This window comes from Lytechinus variegatus, chromosome 3 (genome assembly GCF_018143015.1).
Source record: "Lytechinus variegatus isolate NC3 chromosome 3, Lvar_3.0, whole genome shotgun sequence".
Lineage (NCBI taxonomy): Eukaryota > Metazoa > Echinodermata > Echinoidea > Temnopleuroida > Toxopneustidae > Lytechinus > Lytechinus variegatus.
This window is the reverse complement of record NC_054742.1, coordinates 26,325,544-26,348,698: the sequence shown is the minus strand read 5'-3', so window position 1 is coordinate 26,348,698 and position 23,155 is coordinate 26,325,544. Positions and strand designations below refer to the sequence as shown.

At 35.9% G+C, this 23,155-nt stretch overlaps 1 protein-coding gene across 2 annotated transcripts in view; it reads right to left on the bottom strand.

Moving 5' to 3' along the window:
* LOC121410634 (NADPH oxidase 5-like) overlaps positions 1-14,410 on the bottom strand; it is a 74,858-nt gene extending 60,448 nt beyond the window's left edge. The window contains exons 1-3 of one of the 2 annotated variants that reach the window (XM_041602852.1): positions 14,298-14,410; positions 13,174-13,670; positions 2,380-2,530 (exon numbers count right to left, since the gene is read on the bottom strand). In XM_041602852.1, coding sequence (XP_041458786.1) covers positions 2,380-2,530; positions 13,174-13,356 — 334 coding nt within the window. In that variant the 5' untranslated portion in view covers positions 13,357-13,670; positions 14,298-14,410. Of the gene's footprint in view, positions 1-2,379; positions 2,531-13,173; positions 13,881-14,297 lie in introns of those variants that run through there. The other variant, XM_041602851.1, reaches the window with a different exon arrangement.
* Positions 14,411-23,155: the final 8,745 nt, after the last annotated feature.

Below are 23,155 nucleotides of genomic sequence, written 5' to 3'. Positions count from 1 at the left end.
ATAGTTTGGTTGATATCATTCACCATCATTTTGATTAGAAAGTTTTACACAAGATCTTATTGTTTTTGATTGGTCATTTCTTTACACTTTGCAGATGTACTAGCATCGGTGTATTACTTGCAATTTTCTTTTACTGACATTGTTATTGTTTAAAGCATTTAACCACTCATGCATGACTGTTCACATGAAAATGTCATGTCATACTGGAATTAAGAATATTGTCTGGTCATGTTGATATACAATAATTTGCCTTTAATCAAATATCTATATAGAATATTTCAACTTTTATAAGTGTCCAAGAACTTTTTTTGCTGAGTGTATTTAAGATCAGTTATTAGTTGCACCTGGGGGTGACATGTTTGGAGTGTGAATGTGTGTGTTTGAGCGTGCGTTTGTGTGCGTGTGGTGTGTGTGTGTGGTGTGTTTGTGTGCGTGTGGTCTGTTGTGATCTTTAATTACCTTGTAAAAAGTTTTTCTCAAAGTTATTCCATGTTCGAGTAAAATGTCATATGCAGGGACCCCTGACTACAAGCTGTACTTCATTGGGGTCCCAAACCTATCATTTTCAATTCTCTATTATGTAACATTTTGTTTGTACTTTGCCCTCCTGGTTTTTGGCTGGTTAGAATGATTTCAATTCAATTCAATTCAATTTTGTAATAATCTTCTTTTATAAGATGTTGAATTGGTACGTTTAGTTACTATAGTTGATGGTTTTAGTACTAATAACCCAATTGAAAAACACACCTTTGGCCATTTGATGTATAAAGTAATAATTTTAATAGACCTCTGGGTTCCATTACACGAGTGTTTACAATCAATCATAAAACAGCAATGCATTTGCCTGATCATTCCCACTATCAATCGATCAGAATAGTGGTTTAAGAAATTTATCGTGTAATGTTTGTGTGAGCGGCACTGGTCTCCTACCATTCTTATATTATATAATCATATTATTTAATTGATAGACTATCAAATTGCTTTAAATGCAAAACATCTTAATTGGAAGGGATAACTTATATCACTGATAACAAGTAAAACTAAGAACATCAAGAAACAAACGTGTATACAAATACGGATTCTGATAGGCGTATATTTTACCACCCTTAGTTTTAAGAAGGTCTGACTCGGACTACGATATCCCACAATTAAACCAAAAGGAGCCTTTATGCTGGCTGACGCCACTTCATGAAAAGAAAGACAATTTAACAGAGATATGTAGCTCGTACCATAATTTTTATTGTTTAACCGGTTTTAGTTTCATGAACCTCCATGGTAAACAAGAACACCTGTCGTGACACAATTTATGTTCAAATATTTGGGCCTTTGATTTGGGCATATCAAGGTTTTGAGAACATGTGATGTTGATCACCTGTCTCCAATATTATCATGCAGAACACGTATTGTCTTTGATGTGCTCATACATAACAGACGTGCTCAACATTTTCTTTCACGAAAACATACAAGCCGAATCAGGGTAGTTAAGAAGTTGTTAGAAAATATGAGATGATATTTTCGAGTTCAAACGACCTCCGACAGGATATACTTTCATAAGAGAATAAGTTATTCAGAGATTATGTCTCAACAACAATGGCTTTAAATCATAAACCCTATTCGACAGCTTTCGATGTACTAGGGAATCAAGAAAGTTTATGCACCCTCTTATCATGTGAAGTTTATGTCCTTTGAAAGAATACTAACTGATACTAAAGAGCTCGTGCATAATCACTTTGATACCGTTCGTCAGGCAAGCCATACAAGAAAATAAGTCATTCGTATTATCTTTAAAACAAAAGTGAATGACCTTGGCACTTTCCTAATTTGTTTTTAGTTTTGTCTTAGACAATGCTTTATGTCATGTTCGTAATTAGACATTCATAGAGGATTTTAGTATTCTTGTTTAACTCTTCTGTGTTTGATTACGAAAACGGGAAGGATATAATATTATGATATTACGATCCGGTGAATAGGGAACTTTCTTACCGCCAAGCAAACGAATTGAACGCATAGAAAACACCTGGGATTCTTTGTCAAAATTGTGAACCGAAACAGCAGTTCGTCCCAAGTTTCGGAGCTGACGAAAAAAAAATACAAATGAATTTATGTCGCCTGTCCAGGGTCCAGGAGGAAACTGGTGTTTTGATTCACCAATTTTCGACAAAGACTTCTTGGTTGCTCATTGTCTTGAAGCGCATTTGACAATATGCATTTTCTATGTTCTTAAAAGCGCACTGCGTCCCCGTGCGAAACTAGCAAATAAGGTTTGAAACTCCTGTGACTGTTATAATTATGAATGGCCCCATGCACCTGCTTGCTAGGATGGACCAGCCACTCCCACTCAGAATGGTTAAAACCCCCATGTGTTACATGGTTACATACCATCGACATCGTAGACACTGAAGAGGAATCGAAGTTTATCGACGGGATCTCCCTTGGTGAGGAGATAGAGACCTTCCATCAGTTCATCCAAGGAGATATAACCACTTCCATCCTGGTCAAATAGATGAAAGAAACGCTCTGCGAAGAACGACTGCACGGAGGAGATAAAGAAAGAAAGGACAACAAAATCTTATCAGAACTTGGAATTAGTGACGATGATGATAATGACGATATGAAGGTGATGATGATAATGACGTATAATCTACTGTATTGGTCCAGGCATTTTTTAATGGTAGTGTTGTTTTAGATAGCCGTGAATACACAAAAATGACAATGACTCATTTGTTCATACTTGATTCGTCAAAATGATATGATATTCTTATCCATTTCTTTACAGAATTTGTGTTTATCCATGAGTGTAGTGTCCGCAAAACTTACAGTATTTACAGTCATTTAGAATATATCGTATAATATGACGACCTTGTAAAACTATAATGAGTCAACCCTTTTTTTCTCCGGAGGGTGATAGAGAATGGTAAATGTCCATGTATTTGGCAGTGATACTCATGATTCATCCCTAGCCGATTTAAAATCGAATAATTTGATTTTACATGTCAAAATGATCGAAAACAATTAAACTTCTGCATACCCCTAACTATCAAGTTGCAGATCTAAGCGAGTACGAGAGGTGATATCTCCTTGGTACGAGGAGGTTTGTGTGCTTTCCCTCTGTCTTTGTGTCTTCGTTTTTTTTTTCATTCATTATTGCTATTTTTTCTTTCTGTGTGTCTGCCAAGCCCTGTCTCACCTTCTATACAGCTCCAAAAGAATTTAAATACGTCATATCTCTTACTCCCTCTCTCTCTCTTTCTATGTTTCTCTCTCCATCTCACATATTCCCACAAAAGCTAGCAAACACACTTTCCATATTTAAAGTCTTCTCGTTTTTTGGCTATGTTTTTCTCTACAATTAAAAAATGATAGACTATTGCCAATATACATTCCTTTTGTTCTGCCTGTCCAAACCTCCTCTATGATTTTAGCTTTCGAAGTTGTATAATTTTAGGACCTTGTTATTCATGAGTCTTCTTTTTCTTTAGAGAATATAAAGTTTGCACCTCTGTCTACTTTCTTGATATATCTGACCATCCTCTTTAGCTTACTTCTTAATAAAGTGACAATTCTGAGTTTTAAACTTTCACAAACATATCTCTATGAAGATGTGTTCATTGATTGCACCACTGCCTCCCAATCTGTCACTTTTCATGTAAACTCACCTTTTAAACAACACTCTGGTTGACCAGGTGTACAGAGCATGCACATTTTTTTTCAGATCCTGTGCCCTTTAAAGACCATGACCTTCTAAAGTACAGAAAGGAACCCGGACCAATCCCAACCAGGTGATTATTATCAAACCTCTTTTCGGTAAGTACTTTTAATCAAGATATTCACCTCCCCTTACCTCTTTCAGTGTTCTCCTATTCATCTCTCGTCTACTCCCCTCTCCCTCCCTTTAACGTCTGTTTGAACTCACCGGACCATCCGCTTTCTCTTAATCTTGTGCATCTATTTGTTTCCCATCCTTGTTCTTGAAACTATTCACATTATATCACCTCTCCATCTGCTTTCTACACCCCTATCCATAAATTATTAACCCTTTATTCCGTCTCTAGGCGCACGTTGTCTCTCTCTGTCACAGTCCCTATTCTTAACCATCCTCTTTCTTTGTCTTCCTCCTCACTGACCCTTTAAATATTTATTCATCATTGCTATTATTCGATCTTACACAAGCAAAAAGAGTACTACAATTTGTTCTAATTTCAAATGATGATACATGTGCAGGAATGATGGCATGATGACCTTTATTACCATTTTTTTTTCATGGGCCGGGTTCGAGCTTTGTGTACTTATATGCTACGAAGTTGAATATGAATTTGAAATAATGATCTGCATTGAAATATTGAAATAATGAGTAAGTGACTGGAAATGCTATACTTCCTCCAATCTTCAAGGTTAAACAGCAGTATATCTGAAATAAGTCCAAGACTTTTGGTGATGGAGCTTTTGGGAAAATGGCACCAAAATTGTGGAACAACATACTTCATAAGATAAGATCAATAACATATTTCAACAGATTCAAATCTGTGTTCAAAACATACCTTTTATAAAGCACATGTATTAGCCATATATACAAAATTTAAAACAGTTCTTCCACACGCATTGAGGCTATTTGTATGGTATTATGCGTCACTAATGATTTATTATTATCACTATTGTTATCATTATTACTATTATTATAATTATTATTATTATTATTATTATCATTTTTATTATCATATATTAATATCATTAATATTGTTATTATTATAATCATCATATCCCGGGAAATCACATATTAAATATCCAGATCTATGATGACAAGGAGTTAATTCATTGTACAAACTGTTGTGTTTTATGTCAATCCAACTCATTGATAAAACCGTTACTCACTGAAGTCATTTAGCATGATTACAATAGGATTACCGTTTGGTAAATTCGCAAATACCAATAATGGTAAAAATGGCACAACCGGTCATGTAAGTCTTGAACATGTAGCAACAACCATGCATGACCTCATCAAATAAAGAAGTTCCCCTTTCATCCTCTTGTCTTTACACAGATAATGACTTTTCCATGTCGGGCAATCAAACATTCTACAGATCATTATATAAGACATGTGAATCATTAAATTGAAGGTTTAGTAATGAGGTGATTGACAGTATCCCTTATTGGATAAAGCACTCGAACATTCTTGGGTAAACCAGAGCCCTGTTGCATAACATTGCGCTTTTGTAACTCTGCCATTGATATGGTACTAACTTTCAAGACAAGATTGACTATAAGATCGGATGTTACAGTGATTTCACAATTTATTTACGCGTTTGCTTACTACTGGGCTTCAAAGCTGTATCTCCTACACCCCCGCCCCACCCCCCAAACAAAGAAATGGTTTCATCATTGTATCTTTCAACATCTTAATCTTATCATTTGCTGGTAGGTCCATGATCTTATTGAATAGCTAGCCTATCTCCTCATGGCATGCCAAATCTATGAATGGACCAATTAGTTATGTGGAGTTTCGCTTGCATAATTGTTCAGAAAAGCACACGCTACACACCTCATCCAAATTCCAGCCCCACCGAAATTGCGCTCCTAAATGGGTAAGCTAATGACGAAAGTTCTGGAGGCTAAATTTGATTAAAAGTTGGGGAAAAATGTAATATTACTTAATTGTCTTCAGGAGTGTTGAGCAAATATAATTTAAAGTAAGCCAGTCCCTTATCGCAACTCAAAAATTCAACCACCTCAACACAAAATCGGTCGTATACAGATGAAATCGGTGTTAATTCTATTCAATTTCACTTTTTTATATACTAAAAATTAAATGGAGCTAATTTTCACATACATAATTTTCATATCAATTGATATTACTGACTTTTCACCAAAGCAGCATTCACTGCTTACTTGGTGAGAAAGACCTTCACATGAACATGATATGTTTCACAAAAGCAATTGAACTGAAGAATGAGTTTGTTTGGATCATCGTTAATTCTTTAAGTATTTCGGCTCAAAAAACAAAATCTCTAAAACGTGTTTTGAATGGAAATGGCAGGTTTTTCATGTACTTGATGATAGTCCAAAGATTTGATCTGTTTCTTATTACTTGTTAAGCAATTTGGATCAGGGATGCATGTGATCAGTGGTAATTTAAGCCTACGTGTTGTATGTGACTTCGTGAAACTTCATTAGTCCATGATGCTGGTGACTTGAATAAATTCCAACGTTGGTATGGCTACAGCGGATCTCAATTTCATTTTATTTTATCTTTTTACAGTCTGGATGATATTGAATTTGATGCTACCATATTCTTCACTTTCTGTGAATCATTAACCCACTGAACAAATATTTTCTTGACTGCACTGAAGACATATAAAAAGGATATTAAAAAAGAGTTTATTATGACAAGGGAGTTCTTCAGATCATTTGAAGCGTTATGAGTTATTGAAATATCAGTATTTAATAAGCTGTCAAATGATTTCATAAAGTAAGGATATATTGCAATTAATAATTCACTGGTTTATTTTGAAAGATCATGGAGATTATATTATGTTAAAAATTCTGGTTTCAACTGTCATTTTATACTTTATATCACTTCTTTTTATTTTATTTTTCCAAGTTACAGTAAAAATATTAATAAGAAAAGAAATGATAATGAGAATATATAGTAATAGCTTCGAAACAAAATAAAAGCAATCTAAATGGGAGTGATAAGATTGCCAAAACAAGACTTCTTTTCTTACTTTTTTTGATGGAATAAATTCATATTTTTAAATCATTACTGATTTTTAAAAATGTTTTTAAATGCAACAGCTTTTTTCATAACTAAACGAAAATGTTATAGTAAAGGACACTTTATTGCAATCATTTTGCTTCTCCTGACAAGCATTGAAGATTAGAGAGGAAATGTTTTTAAAGATTGGCTGATCTCTAGAAGGAGAATTTGAGTGGACCCAGCAAGGTTGACAAGTGTCTCAAGTAGGCTGTCGTCAACAGAGAGTGAGTGAAAGGCCAATCTCTACACAGGTTAGGCAGCGAATGAAGCAGCCTTAACAAACGGGAAACATTAGCAGATATGTGACCAGAATATTGCCAAGGTCTCGGTGTGGCCTTTAAGCAAGATCACGATCAGGTTGCACGCATGATGAACAACCTACCAAGACCATTCTTTCCCCCACCTGTTACTGGTCTACTTTCCATACGCTGCTAGGCATCCAGAGGAAAGGCAACCCGCCTGCTTTCCCCAAACCCCCTTGTGACATTTTACTCCCGTGTAATTGCAAGGAAATGACGAGAAATTGATTTCTGCATATCGATTTGCAACTGCCTGATGCTTTTCATCGGCATTTAATTCCTAATTTCACATCTAGATCGGACGAGGGATAGAGAAAGACCGAATATATCTAGCTTGGAGAAAGCTATAAGCATGTAGATCGAGGTAAGCAGTTCGCCCAACATCAATAACGTACAATCGTCCCTGCATTCGCTACCCACAATTCAATAAGAAGTCACCGAGACTGTGTTAATTAAAACCGCTATACGTTTGGTAATACTGCATTAAATTGCATCTTAATATGTCTTCGTCTAGTTGCGGCTTAGATGAAAAAAAAAGAATTATGACATCCATAAAGTAACCTACTTCATATTTAAAAGAATATATATATTTTTTTCCAAAGGGAAGATAGCTCTGGGGAACATTGATTTAAGCTACGCCTTCCATTGTTCTCTTCATCCATTCTTTTCACAAAATATTTAAAATAAAAGACTTGCCAAAGCTGTTGTACATGTATAACTTCACACATTTATATATAAATATATATTCAATTTGGTTATACATCTTTCTCTTTCCCTTTCCCCTCCACTTTCTTCTTTACATTAATGATCACTAAGAAAGTGAAAGAGCGATTACCTTAATTTTCACTGACTAATTTTTAATACATAACATACATCTGGCTTCATTATACATTGTACAAAGTAGAAAAGAAAACAATAGTTTTCTCGGTTCTGACCATTACTATTTTGATCATCAGTGGACAAATAAATATAATTTAGTGATTGCATTAACAATGCTGTCACCAAGAAACTCTGGCGCAAAGATTAATTAAGATGATAACACAATGTCATGTATGTGAACCATTACTGTCTTTGGGAGATTTGCTGAGCAATGCGCGTCGATCTCTTAAAGTATCATAAGATAAATAGCACCACTATAAAGATAAAAATCTGCCTTCTATGATTAAAATTTACTTTATTAATTACTATAGGGGATATTCTCTGCGACACATAAAATTCCACAGCCATTTTCTTTATAGTTATTGGAATTTGTCAATTTGTCAATTGTAACTGACATAATCTAAAAAGTTAGAATAGTCCATAAACATGATAAATGAATGATGAATAGACTGTCCCGCGCTTACGACGTGATTTAATTTAAGAAGGAAAATTGTAAAAGTGATCCTATAATAAGTTATAGACGTATTATTTTAATGATCGATGCAATTTCAAAGTGCTATTTAAACGGAAGTTTTGCTACATGTCATGAATAAGAATAAGCAAGCATATCATTTAAAATGTTCATAGCAATTGGAGGAAAGAAGTTATATGCAGCGGTCATGTCCTACACTTTTTTTCTTTTACATTCCCTGAGCAAAAAATCTTAGAAAATGCAATTTCATAATAAAAGACAAAATGAAAGAATATGATCTCATCAGTTCTCTTAATAAAAATCCATGATGGAAAATTATTTTTCACTGAACAATACGAACATGACATCATTCTGTGTTTCACTTGATTCTATGGGTATGTCATTATTTTTGTATTGTATAAATAAATCAAAATATAAGATTATCATACTAATATTAGTGGTAAACTAACTGATTATCCCTTGGCATCAAATAATTAAGTAAACTATATAATATCATAGAATATGAAATAATATACTACAATATGATATGATATAATATAATATGTTATAATATCATATGATATAACAGCAGTTTACATAGGACGATATATCACATGATGACTCATATTTAACCACTCACTTTCTGAATTTTCTGCATTTTTAGAAGAGAAAGGACATATTCTCTACACAAAATGTGTCTTAGAACCAGCTTTACTAGAACGATTGTTATGCAAGTGTGAATCATCTTAATCAATGATGATGATAAAATAGTCAGAACACCTTGTAAGTGCATACACTCAATAACCAAATAGTGCAAATATTGATTACAGATCTGGCTTTGTTGGAATATGATACACGATACAGCTGATTTGACGGAGACTTTAAGTGTTCACGCTTTTTACGAATCATCCTGACTGTATATTGATTACACTACATTTAATGTATACTTAATGCTTACTACTCTACGTGAAGTGTTAAGTAAACTTATAATATTGCTCGCAGGCATTGAAAATCCGGTATACATGGTATAAGCTATTTTCAAGGGGGTAGTGTAGGGCAGATGTGTCAAATAGTAAGAGAAAGAAAGGGAAGGAGATAGCAAGAGAGAGAAGGAGAGGGAGTGAGGGGGGGGGGGGGGAGGAAGACAGAAAGGGTGGGGTGGCAGACAATGAGAAGGATAAGGGGTGGAAGAAAATAAATCATATCCTAATTTTTCAAATTAAATTTGCGTTTATAGAGATTTAATGATAATTTTTCCCAAATTTGAATAACAAATATCGAAAAGATCATTCTAATCATTGATAATCAAAAAGATCATTCTAATCATCACTATTTTTCAAAGTCACATGTCGATTTATTGTTTTACCTTACATTTTAAATGCGGTAAACTTATTATCATACACAATCATAGGTGATACTATTAAAGTTAATTCTGAGTATCACATTATGTGTGATGATGACATTAAAGACCAATCAATCCCCAGGAAAAGTTAATATTCATCAAATTATAAATGGTTTTATGAATGCTCAACATAAATTTGCAAGGAAATGTGATAATAACGAAAAGGAAAGGTGATGCCGTCTTGCTTTCATGAAAACTTTACCGAAAGAGCGAGAAACGGATACACTTGTTTGTTCTGCAAACATTAATATATTCTACATTGTCCTCTCACTAACATATTTAATAATAAAAAAAAATCCAAATTTCCTGGTTGCCATGGTGATTTGAATGAGTATGATGAAAATCTTTTTTTTTTCATCAGTAAAACAAGACCTTTATGATGGTCTTATCTTCTACTCCTTTACTTAACAAGATCAATGGTATTGTCCGCTTCATTTTACAATTCTTTAAGATATTTTTCGAAAATTACTCTGACTGAATTAGTCTTTACACTACAATAATTCCAATTTACTGCAACATCACTGAGCCTCATGTTAAAATATATATTTTGAATCCTTAATTTCTTGTTTTTACGTTTCGAAACCTTCTTTATAGTTCTGAAATCCGTACATCCTTAAATCCTAAAATAAAAAAATATGTTGTGAAAATCGAATTAATTACTGAATGGTTGTGGTATTGTTCAGAGGGCTGTACATAAACTGATCTGATATAATAATTATATTCCAGAATGACAACACTAAGATGATCACTTTAATCACATTCATAATAGAAATCTTATCTGATTTCATACTCTGCTTTCTTTGTTGAAAAACCTTAATCATTCATTCGATTCAAAGAAAAATAAATCAAATATGAAATTTGAGAGATGATTATCTGACAAATAGGAGGGGGTACGTAATTGTTTCACTGATGAATGCTTTGCGTTATGTGCACTATATGGAAACCGAAACGGGAAAGAAAGAATAGACTGAGAGATGTGGGATAAGGGAGATAATGAGAAATGGAGAAAAGGGAGGTATAAAGAGAGAGACTTAGATTTATTTGGGGATGTGTATGTGCGTCTAAGGAAAAGAAAGAAAGAGAGAGAGAGACATAGAGGAAGGAGGAGGAGGGGGTAATTTGAGAGCAAAACAGAGAAGATGAAGAGTGAAAATCAAAAGGAAATGGGGTGATCGAAGTGAGAGTGGGTGGACATAAAATGAAATGGATGATTGAAAAGAAGACAGAGAAAAAACTTAACGAGTTAAATGAAAGTAAAAAATAAAAAATAGAAAAGAAGGAGAGTAAGAAGAAGAAAAGGAAAAAAAGAGAAAATAAAAAGAAGAAGAACAAGACTTCAAGAATAAGAAAAGAAGAAACATAACAATAAACAGGGGGAGAGTATACGAGAGACAGGGAAGAGATGGGGAAATGAAAGACCAAAAAACATAAAAAGAAAGCAAATAATAGAGATTTCTTTGTTACAAGCATTATCGCAATCATTCTCCTAATGGGTTTCCTAATAGACAAGATACTATCTTGACCATCCCGATAGTAATTGCTGATGAAAAGACGATCTGTGTTATATTATGCTTTGTAATCGGATCGGAGTCTGAAATGTCTCGCATAGGAAGTTATCACACCAAGCATTTGCAAAGATTAATTTTAGCTGTTAAACTTGATAAAAATGTTTCGGACTCTCAGGAGCAAATCAACCCAAACTTAACGATCGTTTGCGAAACTCAGTGTCAAACACTATCATGCACTCAGAAAAAACCCTTGTTATGAAATTTAATATCACTACTTATGAAATTTCGTTCGAAAATATTCTAGTCTTGTTTATGAATCATAAAAAAATATCTTTTATACTTAGATTTATTCACAATGATGTTGTATCGACTCAACAATAACGCCAAAGTCACATAATTTATGGCAGACATCTTCGCAAGGAAGTAATGCACCATATTTTAAGATACACACTGCTGTTTGATAAAACAAACGTGTTTCTTTCTTAAAATTAAAAACAAAGTCAAAGGTAATATACATGCTCACAGTAGCAATAACTTACTTCAATTTATGGAAAACCTGAGCGAGTCCAGTTAAGTTATTTATTTTGAGTAATAACAGCAATCCACAGGGATTTGGACCCATATTTTCTTTTTGGCCACCTCCTCTTACCATTGGTTTATATGAAATTCGAATTCGCAGTTTTTATTGTTTAGTGTCATATCATTTTAGGATATACTCATAGAGAAATATATACAAAATAGAAAATACTGACACGTAGGTGCTTTTTTTGGCAAATCAGAAAATATTGTGCTCAGGTCGTTTTAAATGGGTAAAATCTTGAAGAACAAAAACAAACACATGTCTTTTCTCTTTAATATGGTTTGCTTGCTTGTCTTTGAATATGGCTTGTTTTTTTACAATTTACTCAATTTAATTAGCTATATTGCGTAATTATATTACCTGGATGGACTTTTGAAAAATAAAATCTGGAAAAACCCATGGTATTTTTTTTCTTTGTCCTTTTTCGAGTTCATGCCGGATAAAACGTTAATTACAGAAATTTTATTCTTTGACTGCCCAAAGCAGTCATTAAAAAAAAAATTAGCAGACATTTTTGCCCATAGGAAAGATTAGAAACTTGAACACCTTCCGAGTCGTTATTATGTAAGACATGCGGCCAATGCAGTTTACAAAACACACACACCGACATTAGTTATTGGTCGAAACCAAAAATGGGTAATATTTTCAGTTCCATTTCAGAACAATAATAAAAACTGAAACTGATTTTCCAATCAAAGGTTTTTAATCGATTCATAAAAAGTTGTTCTCAATAATTTTTCTAGAATCCTGTCATTTTAAGATTGGAAATGCATAGCGAAAACAGAGATTTGGCATTATTTTGGATAACCCTATACTTGATTTAAAGCATGGTTTCTTATTAAAAAAATCAGGGAAATCATCTGAGAGGTCTTCGTCATTACTTTCGTTACAAATAGTAAGTATAGCACCAACCAAAAATCATCGTGATTTACAAATGAAATTACGATGACACACAAACTATTTCATTGTTCTTCAAAAACGTTATCATTCCGCTGTACAGATATAAATGTATACGCATTAACTTTGAGTGTAGTAAAGTTTTACATCCGAACACGTTTTAGGATTGTTTTACTATTCCGTTAATCATGTTAACAAAATGAATCTCTCGTTGAATCCAAAATCATCTTCGATATCCGTTGATACTTCGATACCTTAAATTATTGTGATATTGAAATAAATGAACATTCATTGATAGTCGAAATATACTGATCACTGTAAACCATTGGCAAATCAATTCCTCTACACTTAAGTTTATATTGGAGAAGTAATAAAGTGATTTAAAAGAATAAAGAGATAAACTCACCTTTTTGATGCCAAGTGCCATTTTAAACTCATCCTCATCAATTTGCCTGTCTTCTCCTGCAATTTGAATGAACTGTTTTTCGGCCCATGAGAGCCATTGTGAATCTTCATCAGCCGGTTGGGCATTCCCACAAACACTAGAAAAGGCCAAACTTGACTTTCTTCTTGCTGTTGCCATCTCCATCCTGGCCGGATTTTATAAGTAAAACTTTGCTTCCTCAAGATGAAATTAGATGTTTCTTTTTGCTTCTCCAGTTGATATGATTGAGCAGAGACAATTGTCAGGTCTTTTCCCACATTATCGGTGATGTATCGACGTCAAGAAGAAATGAAATATGATTCGTAATCGATGGCTCGTCTCATTAGCCGCTCTTTGATAACCTAGCCAACTGGTCGTTCGCAGGAGATCAAATGTCTATACTAAAGTGGTATCATCCGAAGAAATATTAATGAAAAATAAGCGTCTCCAAGGGATGTCCTGCAACATCCGATAACTCACTGTGATATGAGGAAATAAAAAAAAGATCAAATGAAAGAATTAAGACATCTGATATGAAAATGTGTTTTCGTCATTATTTTATGGTTGTTTGATAGAAGAGCAGGGATGGAAATGAGTTGAGGTATGCCTACTGAGGAGGCCGAGTGTAACAATTACACGATCAGCAGTGCGGTGTGAGAATGCCTAGCTCATTTATTACTGTGGGGGCGTCGTTGGAAAAATGGTGAGTGCTACGCATCTAAAATATGTTTTGGAAGACGTCATCACCATTTACCCTCAAATCGTGGCTAAAGTCAAATTAACTCTTAATGGTCAGGTGTAAAACATTTCCCTTATGATATAATATAATTTATATATACATATGGGATACTGACAAATGTCAATGGCGGAGTATTCCGTACAGCTAAATGAAGATCGAAAATGATAGATGCGAAAATAAACAACAAATACATATGAAATAAAGAGATATGTGCGCCTGTACATCGTTTTGTTTTATCTCTTCGCTTATTTAACTTAGAACGGGATGGTAGAAATATGGCCTATTATCTTAATCATAATTCATGTTTTTTATATATTTATTTATACAAAAGCATTTTCTTTCTTAAACTTATTGTAGAAGGAATTACATTTTGATAAAAGTATCCTAAAACGCATGAAAACAATGCATCTAGCATATCTAGTGAGGCTATTACAGGTGCTTATATTCCAATAATAAACATTCCATGAAGTATGCCATTCCACCGCGGTATAATGGTCAATGAAATTGCCGTTTGGTGGTGTTTATTTTATAGAAGAGGCATGCCCAGTTGATAAAAGCAAGAGCCTTAAGAAAAGAAGAAGCCACTGGGATGAGCCGAGAGAAATATTTAACTGTGGAAGAAGAAGTATACCCGGATACAGGACACCGTCTGAGCTTGGACTATCACTCACTAGAAAGTCATGCAAGCTGACTGCTGAAAAATGGCACACAACTTACGTTTCGCAAGACTGTTTACAACTCGCTTCATTCTCGCCGCGGCCAGCGTAAAAGAGGATTTCGATCCCTCTTGTTTAAACCCCTTCTCCCGCGGTATCCTTACCTTACGATAACCGTCCACTTCTAATATCTAATAAGGATTTGCCCTTAAAATATGGTAAGAGAAGCAATTCATCAGGGAATCAGGCCGGTGGAGAAAATGAGAGGACGAAGGAGAGAAGGTGAAAGGAAGTGAGGAAAGAGACATGGTCTCTTCCAAGTTTACAAACAATAAGACACAATGAGAACGTGAATATACGATGAGTTTAATTGGATTGAACCTAGAGACACACCATGTTAGTGTTGAAATACCATCCACGATGGCGCTGCCTTGAAATTACTTGACGTTATAATGACCAGTCCTGGCGTCTCATTATAATCGAAAAACACTAAAATGGCATTTACCAATCACGAAATAACCACTTAAGATTAATAAAGACCATCTTTTTTAACGGCACCCTATTGGTGTCTATCTAGTTTAGTCTCGGAAGGGAGACGTTAAATCCGTAACATTAAACTTCATGAGAATGTTTGGCGATGATTAGTCTTCCTAATATGAATGTTTGTCTTAGGATCGCAAGCTCTCCTTCGGGCCACTCTTTATCTAAAATAAATGTCCGGTGTGTCATGCTATCTACAGAGAAAGTGACGTATGAAAAATATAAAACCTTAGGAGAAAACGTAATAGAAATAAAATGAAATTATCTTTCGTTTTCTTCTACCCTCAAATCAATGCAACTAATTATGAGTGATGATGATTCTAATAGAAAAATAAAAAAAAAAGATTCGTAGAAAAGATGAATAGAAGGGGTATTTTCAGTTCAAAATGATTCTTTGCCATTTTGGTGTTTTCTCAAACATGAATATCAACAGGGACACTGTCAGGGTCAAACACATTTTGTTTTTCGAACCATTACGCGTGCATGAGAAAGAGTAAAGTACTTTCAATATTATTAGGTTTCTATCGCTCTACTTCTGAGGTAATTGAGTGACTCTATGTGATTGTACTCTACTTGTGACTTGATTTGCTAATAAAGTACTGAGAAAAGATTCGTTAGTGGGCTTGTATGCGTACCTCCATCGGAATGCAGGGATAGAGAGGGGTTTATATTTGTACCCTTTCGTGTCACTTCGGCCCCCTGTGTGGATCCACGTTAGGTTCCTACCTTTATACAATAAGCTTAAGTAAAGTGCCTCCCCTCGACGCTTGACACACAGAGTCACAAGTAGGATAGATTGGGCATGTATAGACATTCATCTCACCATCGAATTTGCACAAGGGTTCCAGAAATGTCATCGCTACACGTGCTTTCCGTTACTTATTTATCTGGTGTTCCAACGTCAGGCGTTATTTACAGCAACCCTACCACTCAAAATGGACATTTCTTTATATTTTGGAGAAGTCGGCCCTTCAATTTCTTGAGTCGAATTTCCAAATTTGAAACTGGAGAGTGGCGAAACGAGAGAAGGTCAGATTTTCTCAAATAGATCGTGACAATCATTACAGTGGAGGTTGAGAGTAGTGTATGTGTGGCTAGAGTAACACATATTCTAGCTTTAACCCGATTTGAGGTGATGACTATCGGATAAATAACATCAATTAAATCTTACTGATCGTGCTCTTACAGCAAGCTCCGTGTAGCCTTGGCCGTTGATTTTACTTTAAGCATGCAATATCAAATTACGTTGAGCTCAGTATACTTCTAATGAGTTGTGTAATGTATGTAATGAAGCAGATTATAATAGACCATCAAGTACGGAATCCGTTTCCGAGTTTATCGTATAATCTCCAGGTTACGTTTTAATTATGAAGGAAATAAAATGCAATTTGATCTCGAAGGGTCCTTTAGCGGTTTGGCGGGAAACACGGTGACAGTTTCATTCAAGACCAATAAGTCTGCCAACCTCCTTCAGACAATAGTAACATGTTGCATCCTATAAAGCATGTCACGTGATTAGAATCTTAAAAGAAAGATACCGCGAAACGGATCCAGAGGTTGAATGATACTCAATCAAATGAATGAATATTGAATGAATCGCGCTGATATTGCATCTGGTGGCAGGGAGTCAAACAATTGCTCCGTATCTTACATATATATTTGAAAAAGGATGAGCTGATACTGTTGTGTGACAGACGAAAACAAAGTCATGGGTTGGGTGCAATCTGCAAAGGACGAACAAAATTGATTCCTTTGCTTGTGTATTAGTGTTTGGTATATATGTATCGTAAATATTGCTTTTGATTAAACGTGTTTCTATCAGAGTTCAATGTAATCTCTTCACCCTTAACAGCGATCGATCAACAGTGTTGGTAATCTAGTGCTGCCAAAAACCAACCTGTCACATATCTATTATCGAATTGATTAAATTATGTGTCGCATTGAAATATTAACGTTAAGATACTAAATGCAAGTCAGAAGGCACGTTAATACCCATCTACCGAAACTCATATTAAAGTCGCCTTAAACGCATAAAGCCACCAAGTGACGTCAAACAATTAAAGAGATTTAGACTCTGAATAAAGAATGGGGTGGAAAATGGTTTGTCTCTGTAAGGTTTGTTGGCTATGAGCCTACTGAATCTCAGTAGAGGTAGCAACCTGGATTGGTAGTAATAAAAATTACTATCTAGGTGTTGGGCCAGAAATTCATCACCATCAGTGAAATGACAGTTTGGTAAAAACAGGGTATCAATATTGGCGCCTTTCTAAAGATAGCATTGCCATTTAACTTCATATCTTTCAAAGGCACTTTTGGTAAACAGGTCACACCGACATGAAATTAGAGCACATAGAATTGCTACTGTTTCCCCTTCTCTTCCAGTTATTTTGAAAAACATGATCATTGTACATTCACGAGAAAAAATAAATAAAAGTGAGCAGAATTATACTATTTACGTGGGGACAATACAATGAATCGATTATTAGGCAGTAAAAGAGCGGTAGTAATGTAATTATGATATGTAACCAATTGGAAGATATGTCTTGATTCGATCAACGGGTTGCATACCAACTGAATAAAACCCCTCAATGCAATTAGTGAAAGTCTCGCTCCGATATGCTCTGATATCGATACTCCGAAATCACGGCCTTGCTTAGTTTTTCGGTTGTCTGCACAGGTAGCAGAAAATATCTTTACATATTTGAACACTAAATTGGCTCCTACACGCTTCAATCAACATATTATAAAAGCGGTAGAGTGCCGTTCTAATTTGTTATCCATCCTTTTCTCTCTTTCTCTCTTTTTCCCTCTCACTCTCTCTCTCTACTTCTCTCTTTCAGTTTGTACAATTCTAATCTGGGCCTCGGACAATTATCAGCAGTAGACATAGACTATCAGGGGCCCTAACACTAGAGCACCTAGTCAGGTTTTTATTTCTCGGCATGGGGATAATACTACAGGAGTCCGACGCGATGGGCTCGGGTGGCTTGTCGCTTCATTTACTCTTTGCAGTGACGGCTGGCACGGCAATTGCTTCAAGATCTCCCTCCATTTGGATAAAAAAAATGGGAAGGACGGGGAAAAGAGGAAAAGGAACGAGGAGAACAGGGACAGAGACAGACAGAGAAGGAATGTGAGCAGACATAGAATGAATTGATAATTTCTTAAGATCATATCCATTTATAAAACTAAGATGATTAAGATATTACGTACTGCCCATCAGAGCATTTACTTGACATGGCCTGGCGCGCGCCATCTGCTGCTAATACCTAAATTGAATCAAACATTAATGACAAGACAGTTAACGTGAAGCCATTACTTCTCTTCTCTGCTTGACCTTTTCACTGATAAAGAAATGGTGCCATAATGCAGATGAAATCTCACCTTAAAACAAGACCTGGAGTAGTAACGACCTTCAAATTGCAATTAATACTGGACATTGTGTAATCCCATTTCTGAAAAAGATGTAAACGGATTTGAAGAGGAAGCGGAGTGGTTGTTAGACAATAACACGCATATGGCCTTTACGATGCAAATAAAGCTATTCATTTAGATGTGTCAGAAGCGGAAGATATCTGCCATAAATCCAGAAGATCAAAGCTTCAAGTCGCGTCGATGAATATGTTAACATCTACCTTAGATAGCTGCAGGTTCACGATTTCTAAATAAAAATGTCACCTTTTTTACCTACAATGTAGAGTAAGAACAAAACGAGAGTGTAACTCTATATCATTTGAAATTCAATGTTTGTTCAGGGGAGTAATGAGGTCACCCGAGGGCAACAACAATGGGACAAGTGGTATCAAAGGGGTGTACATTCGGGTGACAGCTGACAGGGAACGAGGGATGAGTAGAAGACGTAAGGATGGCGCAAAAATACATTGTGGAAGGGGGATGTACAGGGGGCTTGTATGGTATGCTATGGTGTATAGGGCGTGGCAGAGTATACGCAGAGGCGGACGTGGTATACACGGGGTGTGACTGACCGGGGAGCGTTTCATGAAAGGACTTGTCAGACTTTTTATCCGACAGTTACTATGGTAACATTGCCTCTCATCCAATCATTATGAAGAAAAGTTGTCAGACCTGGGGAATGTTTCATCAGCATTTTTGTCCGACAAGTTGTCAGACCTAACAACTTTCCTTGATGTTGATTGGCTGAGAAGCACTGTTACTATGGCAACTGTCGGATAAAACGTCAGTCCTTTCATGAAACGCTCCGCTGAAAACTTGTCGGGCGAAAATGTTGATGAAAAGCTCCCCGAGTATACATCATAAAGATGAATCGGGTGTGCTTATAATGTAACGTCGTGGAGGGGATGTATCGGGCGCGTTGGGCTTGCAAAAGGTGTGGCGGGTATAAATAGAAGGGTGGCGGGCATTACTTGTGACGGTGTATACATAGGATGTGGCGGGCGTATATACGAATAGATGGTAAAAAGGTAAATTACGATACATGATGTGGTAGGGTGTGATAGGTTGTGCACACGGACCACGGTGTACCCATAAAGACGGGAATATGCATAGAGATGACTGGAAACGCAAAACCATGATGACGTGAATACAAATATGGGGGATGATTGACGGCGTATTATATCGATTGATGAGTATATAAGAGATGAATGGAGCAGAATGTCCAAAAAGTCGTGCGTGAGCGAATGAAAATACAATTTTGGATAGTCATTTACAATATTCAAAAATTTTATGATATTTAATTTCTTATTCTTTTTCCCCCTCTTCCAATCTTCGTAGTTTGACTTTATCGTGAATCATTTTTTAAAAACTATTTTTCATTTATATAGTCATTTCTGTGGCAAGGTACAACAAGACACCAATTATACTCCCGTAGACTACATGTAATTACGCTGTTGGATAGTATACATAAAAATGAACGACTTATCCACAAGCATTCAAGGAAATAGAGTTTTAAGCTCAAGGTATAAAACACTAATCATCATTATCCATGAAATAATATGTGTCAGCCTCACTATCCCAGTGAAATAATAATTTTCACCAACAAACTTGTCTGTGAAACCACATGAGCTTAATGATTACCAAGAGCATGTTGACATGACGAGAGAAAAAAACATCCCTAAAACACCAAACCTCATCATTCTAATGATTGTCTCAATGAAAACCGCTTTTGTGACGGATGTAACCACTGTTGATGCAAAATAATTTCTTGACTACAATGATGCCTTTACTTTCAATATCAAATAACCTTTGAAGCTTTAATATTCAGTTTAAAATAATTAAATCTGCATCATCCTTGACAGAGGTTGTGTGCAATACAAGCTGCAAATGAACTATCCTCCGAGGATTAAGCACAGAATCATATCGTCAAATCCTTTTCAATTCGATTCAAAGCTTCACGTCCCGAGAGCTTTTCGCATTGAAAACGAATTTTGGTTTATTGATAACATTTTTGCTCCCTGATTCTTTTTTTCCTTGGAGAATGTTGACCCCCCCCACCGATCTTGATACGGAAGACAGAGTACATGGATACATTACAATGTGATCTTATGATGATACACGTGTTGGCATCAACAGGAGTTTAGAGTGAGAAAAGGAAAGAGAGAGTGTGAGAGAGAGAGAGCGAGGAAGGAGGAGGGGCAGTGGCGTAACTACGGGGGGGGGGGGCATGGGGTGCACGTGCCCCCAATCGGCTGACAAAAAAACGGGAAAAGTGAGAAAAAGCGGGAGAGGGGAAGATAAACGTAATGGGAAAGAAGAAATTATTGTTCATTATGTTATATTATAATTATGTTATATTACACAAGAAACATTTTTTCACATTTTTATGAAACATAATTTGATTAGGGCCTGTGTCTTCATTGTTCCTGGTGCTCGCATTGTCTGTTAAACTTTAACGAGATATATAATCCAGTTGTACTAAAACCTCCCATTTTCATATACTTCCTAGCAATTCGAGTAATTATTGTTTTATGTACAGTAGTATGCTTCTTTTTCATGACTACTTAAAGTGTTTGCCACATTAAGGTCTTAATAAAAACATTTATTGTCCGTGCTTATATTCGCATTAGTGGATTGGTGAGATGTGTCTGCTCTCCATGAATTTCTAGAATCAGTCCTTAAGATGTCCCATTTTCAGGTCTGAATTTCCTAAATTTTCAGCTCGCGCTTCGCGCTCGCATCATTTGGTCAATGAAATACGTATGGTCTCAGTGAATTCCAGCAAACAAGCTTTAGAATGCCCCTTTTGAGGTCTGAATTTCCTAAATTTTACAATTGCTTCATGTGTAATTCTAATAAAATCAGCAAGTGCTTAGCACTCGCATTAGATATCTGTGGTGAGATATGCAATGGATTCCTTAAATTTAGTCCTTAAAATTTCCCTGTCAATTTATACAAAAATTTCAGCTCGCGCTTCGCGCTCGCATTGTTAAGCGAGACAGGTACGTATCATGATTAAAAAAAGTTGAGTATAATGTCCCCTTTTAGTTCTTAATATCAAAATGTTAAGCTCGCGCTTCACACTCACATCATTTGATCAGTGAGATACATATCTGTTTGATATATGGCACTGTCTTAAAATGTTCCATGGGTATACCTGGCATCTGAGGGCGCTTTGCGCGCTCACTAGACGAATCAAAATTTTTGCTGATGCCCCCCCCCCATGCCGTGACCCACGTTACGCCAGTGAGGCGAGAAAGGAGATGAGACGAGAGAGAGATGAGGAAAGAGAAGGAGGGAGGAGGGTGGGGGAGGGGAGAAGGGTGATGACGAGGAATAGACAGTGGAGATTAGGGGATTTGGCCAGATTCCAGTGGCGCCAGCTTCCTTATCATTGTTCGTTAATCGCCCAGCTTAAAAAAGATTAACATGATGCCTATCACTATAGCTGAGTAAAATGTTAGAGAAAGCATGCCCAGATTGGATATTAAAATGAATCATTAAATTTTTATACACCCTGATATTTTGAAGTCATCGCTCTAAAGTTGTTAATGGTACTTCGAAATACTTGAGCGCAATATTCTCAGTGGTTGCACATAGGAAGTGGCATGAACGAGCAACTCACATGCAACGTCACAATTTCAAACTCTGATTTAAAAAAAATCAAAACTTTGCTAGATATCTTTTAATAGGATGTTTGTCCATTTTGAGAGGTACAACTTATTTTTTTAATGTAAAAATGCCGTTAGATTTGAACATTTTGGGGTTTGGGGGCTTTTCAAACATTTTCGTGGACGAAAGGTCCTTAATTTTTGGTTAAAACCCCCCTTTTTTGCTTGTCAATTTTTTCCTCGGATAATGTGCCTTACCCTTTGGAAAATCCTGGATACGTCCCTGCTACTACTACTTCTTCTACTACTGCCTACTACTACATACAACTGCTTTTGATAACAGAATAGCATTTATGAGGCGCCGATTATCGAGGAGCCTTTTTAATGGCGCACTATATTACCCGGCTTTAAGCTTCAACTGCTAAAGGCGCTTGGTGCATTCAAGGAATGATTCCGGGTACCCATCACCTCACCTGGGTTGAGTACAGCACAATGTGGATAAACTTCTTGCTAATTGAAAACACTCCATACCTGGGATTCGAACCCACGTCCCTCTGATTGAAAGACGAGTGTCGTAACCACTAGACCACGACGCCCCCACTACTATGACTGTTGCTGTTACTGCTGCTACTACTACTATTACGATAAAGGCACAAATAATACTGCATCGTCTACTAATGCAACTGCCAACCAAAATATAATGTCGAATATGTTCCTATAACGCATGATGTTTTACAGAGAAGTACTTATATATTAGCTCTGAAAGAAATCGAATGAATTATCCAATATAACCTGCATGTAAACTGTTGAACATTAGGATCTTAGTCACGTCATCTGTCTCTCCATTATGGTGCAAACAAAAGCTGCTCAAGTTTCAAAATGGTGACCTTTTTCAGAGAGTAGTAATTGGTTAACATTTTACCCCCGCAAGGAGACCTATTATATGAATACAAACTCGTTAACGTTTTTATCGCAGCGTGAATCCTATTGGTTGGAATGTAACG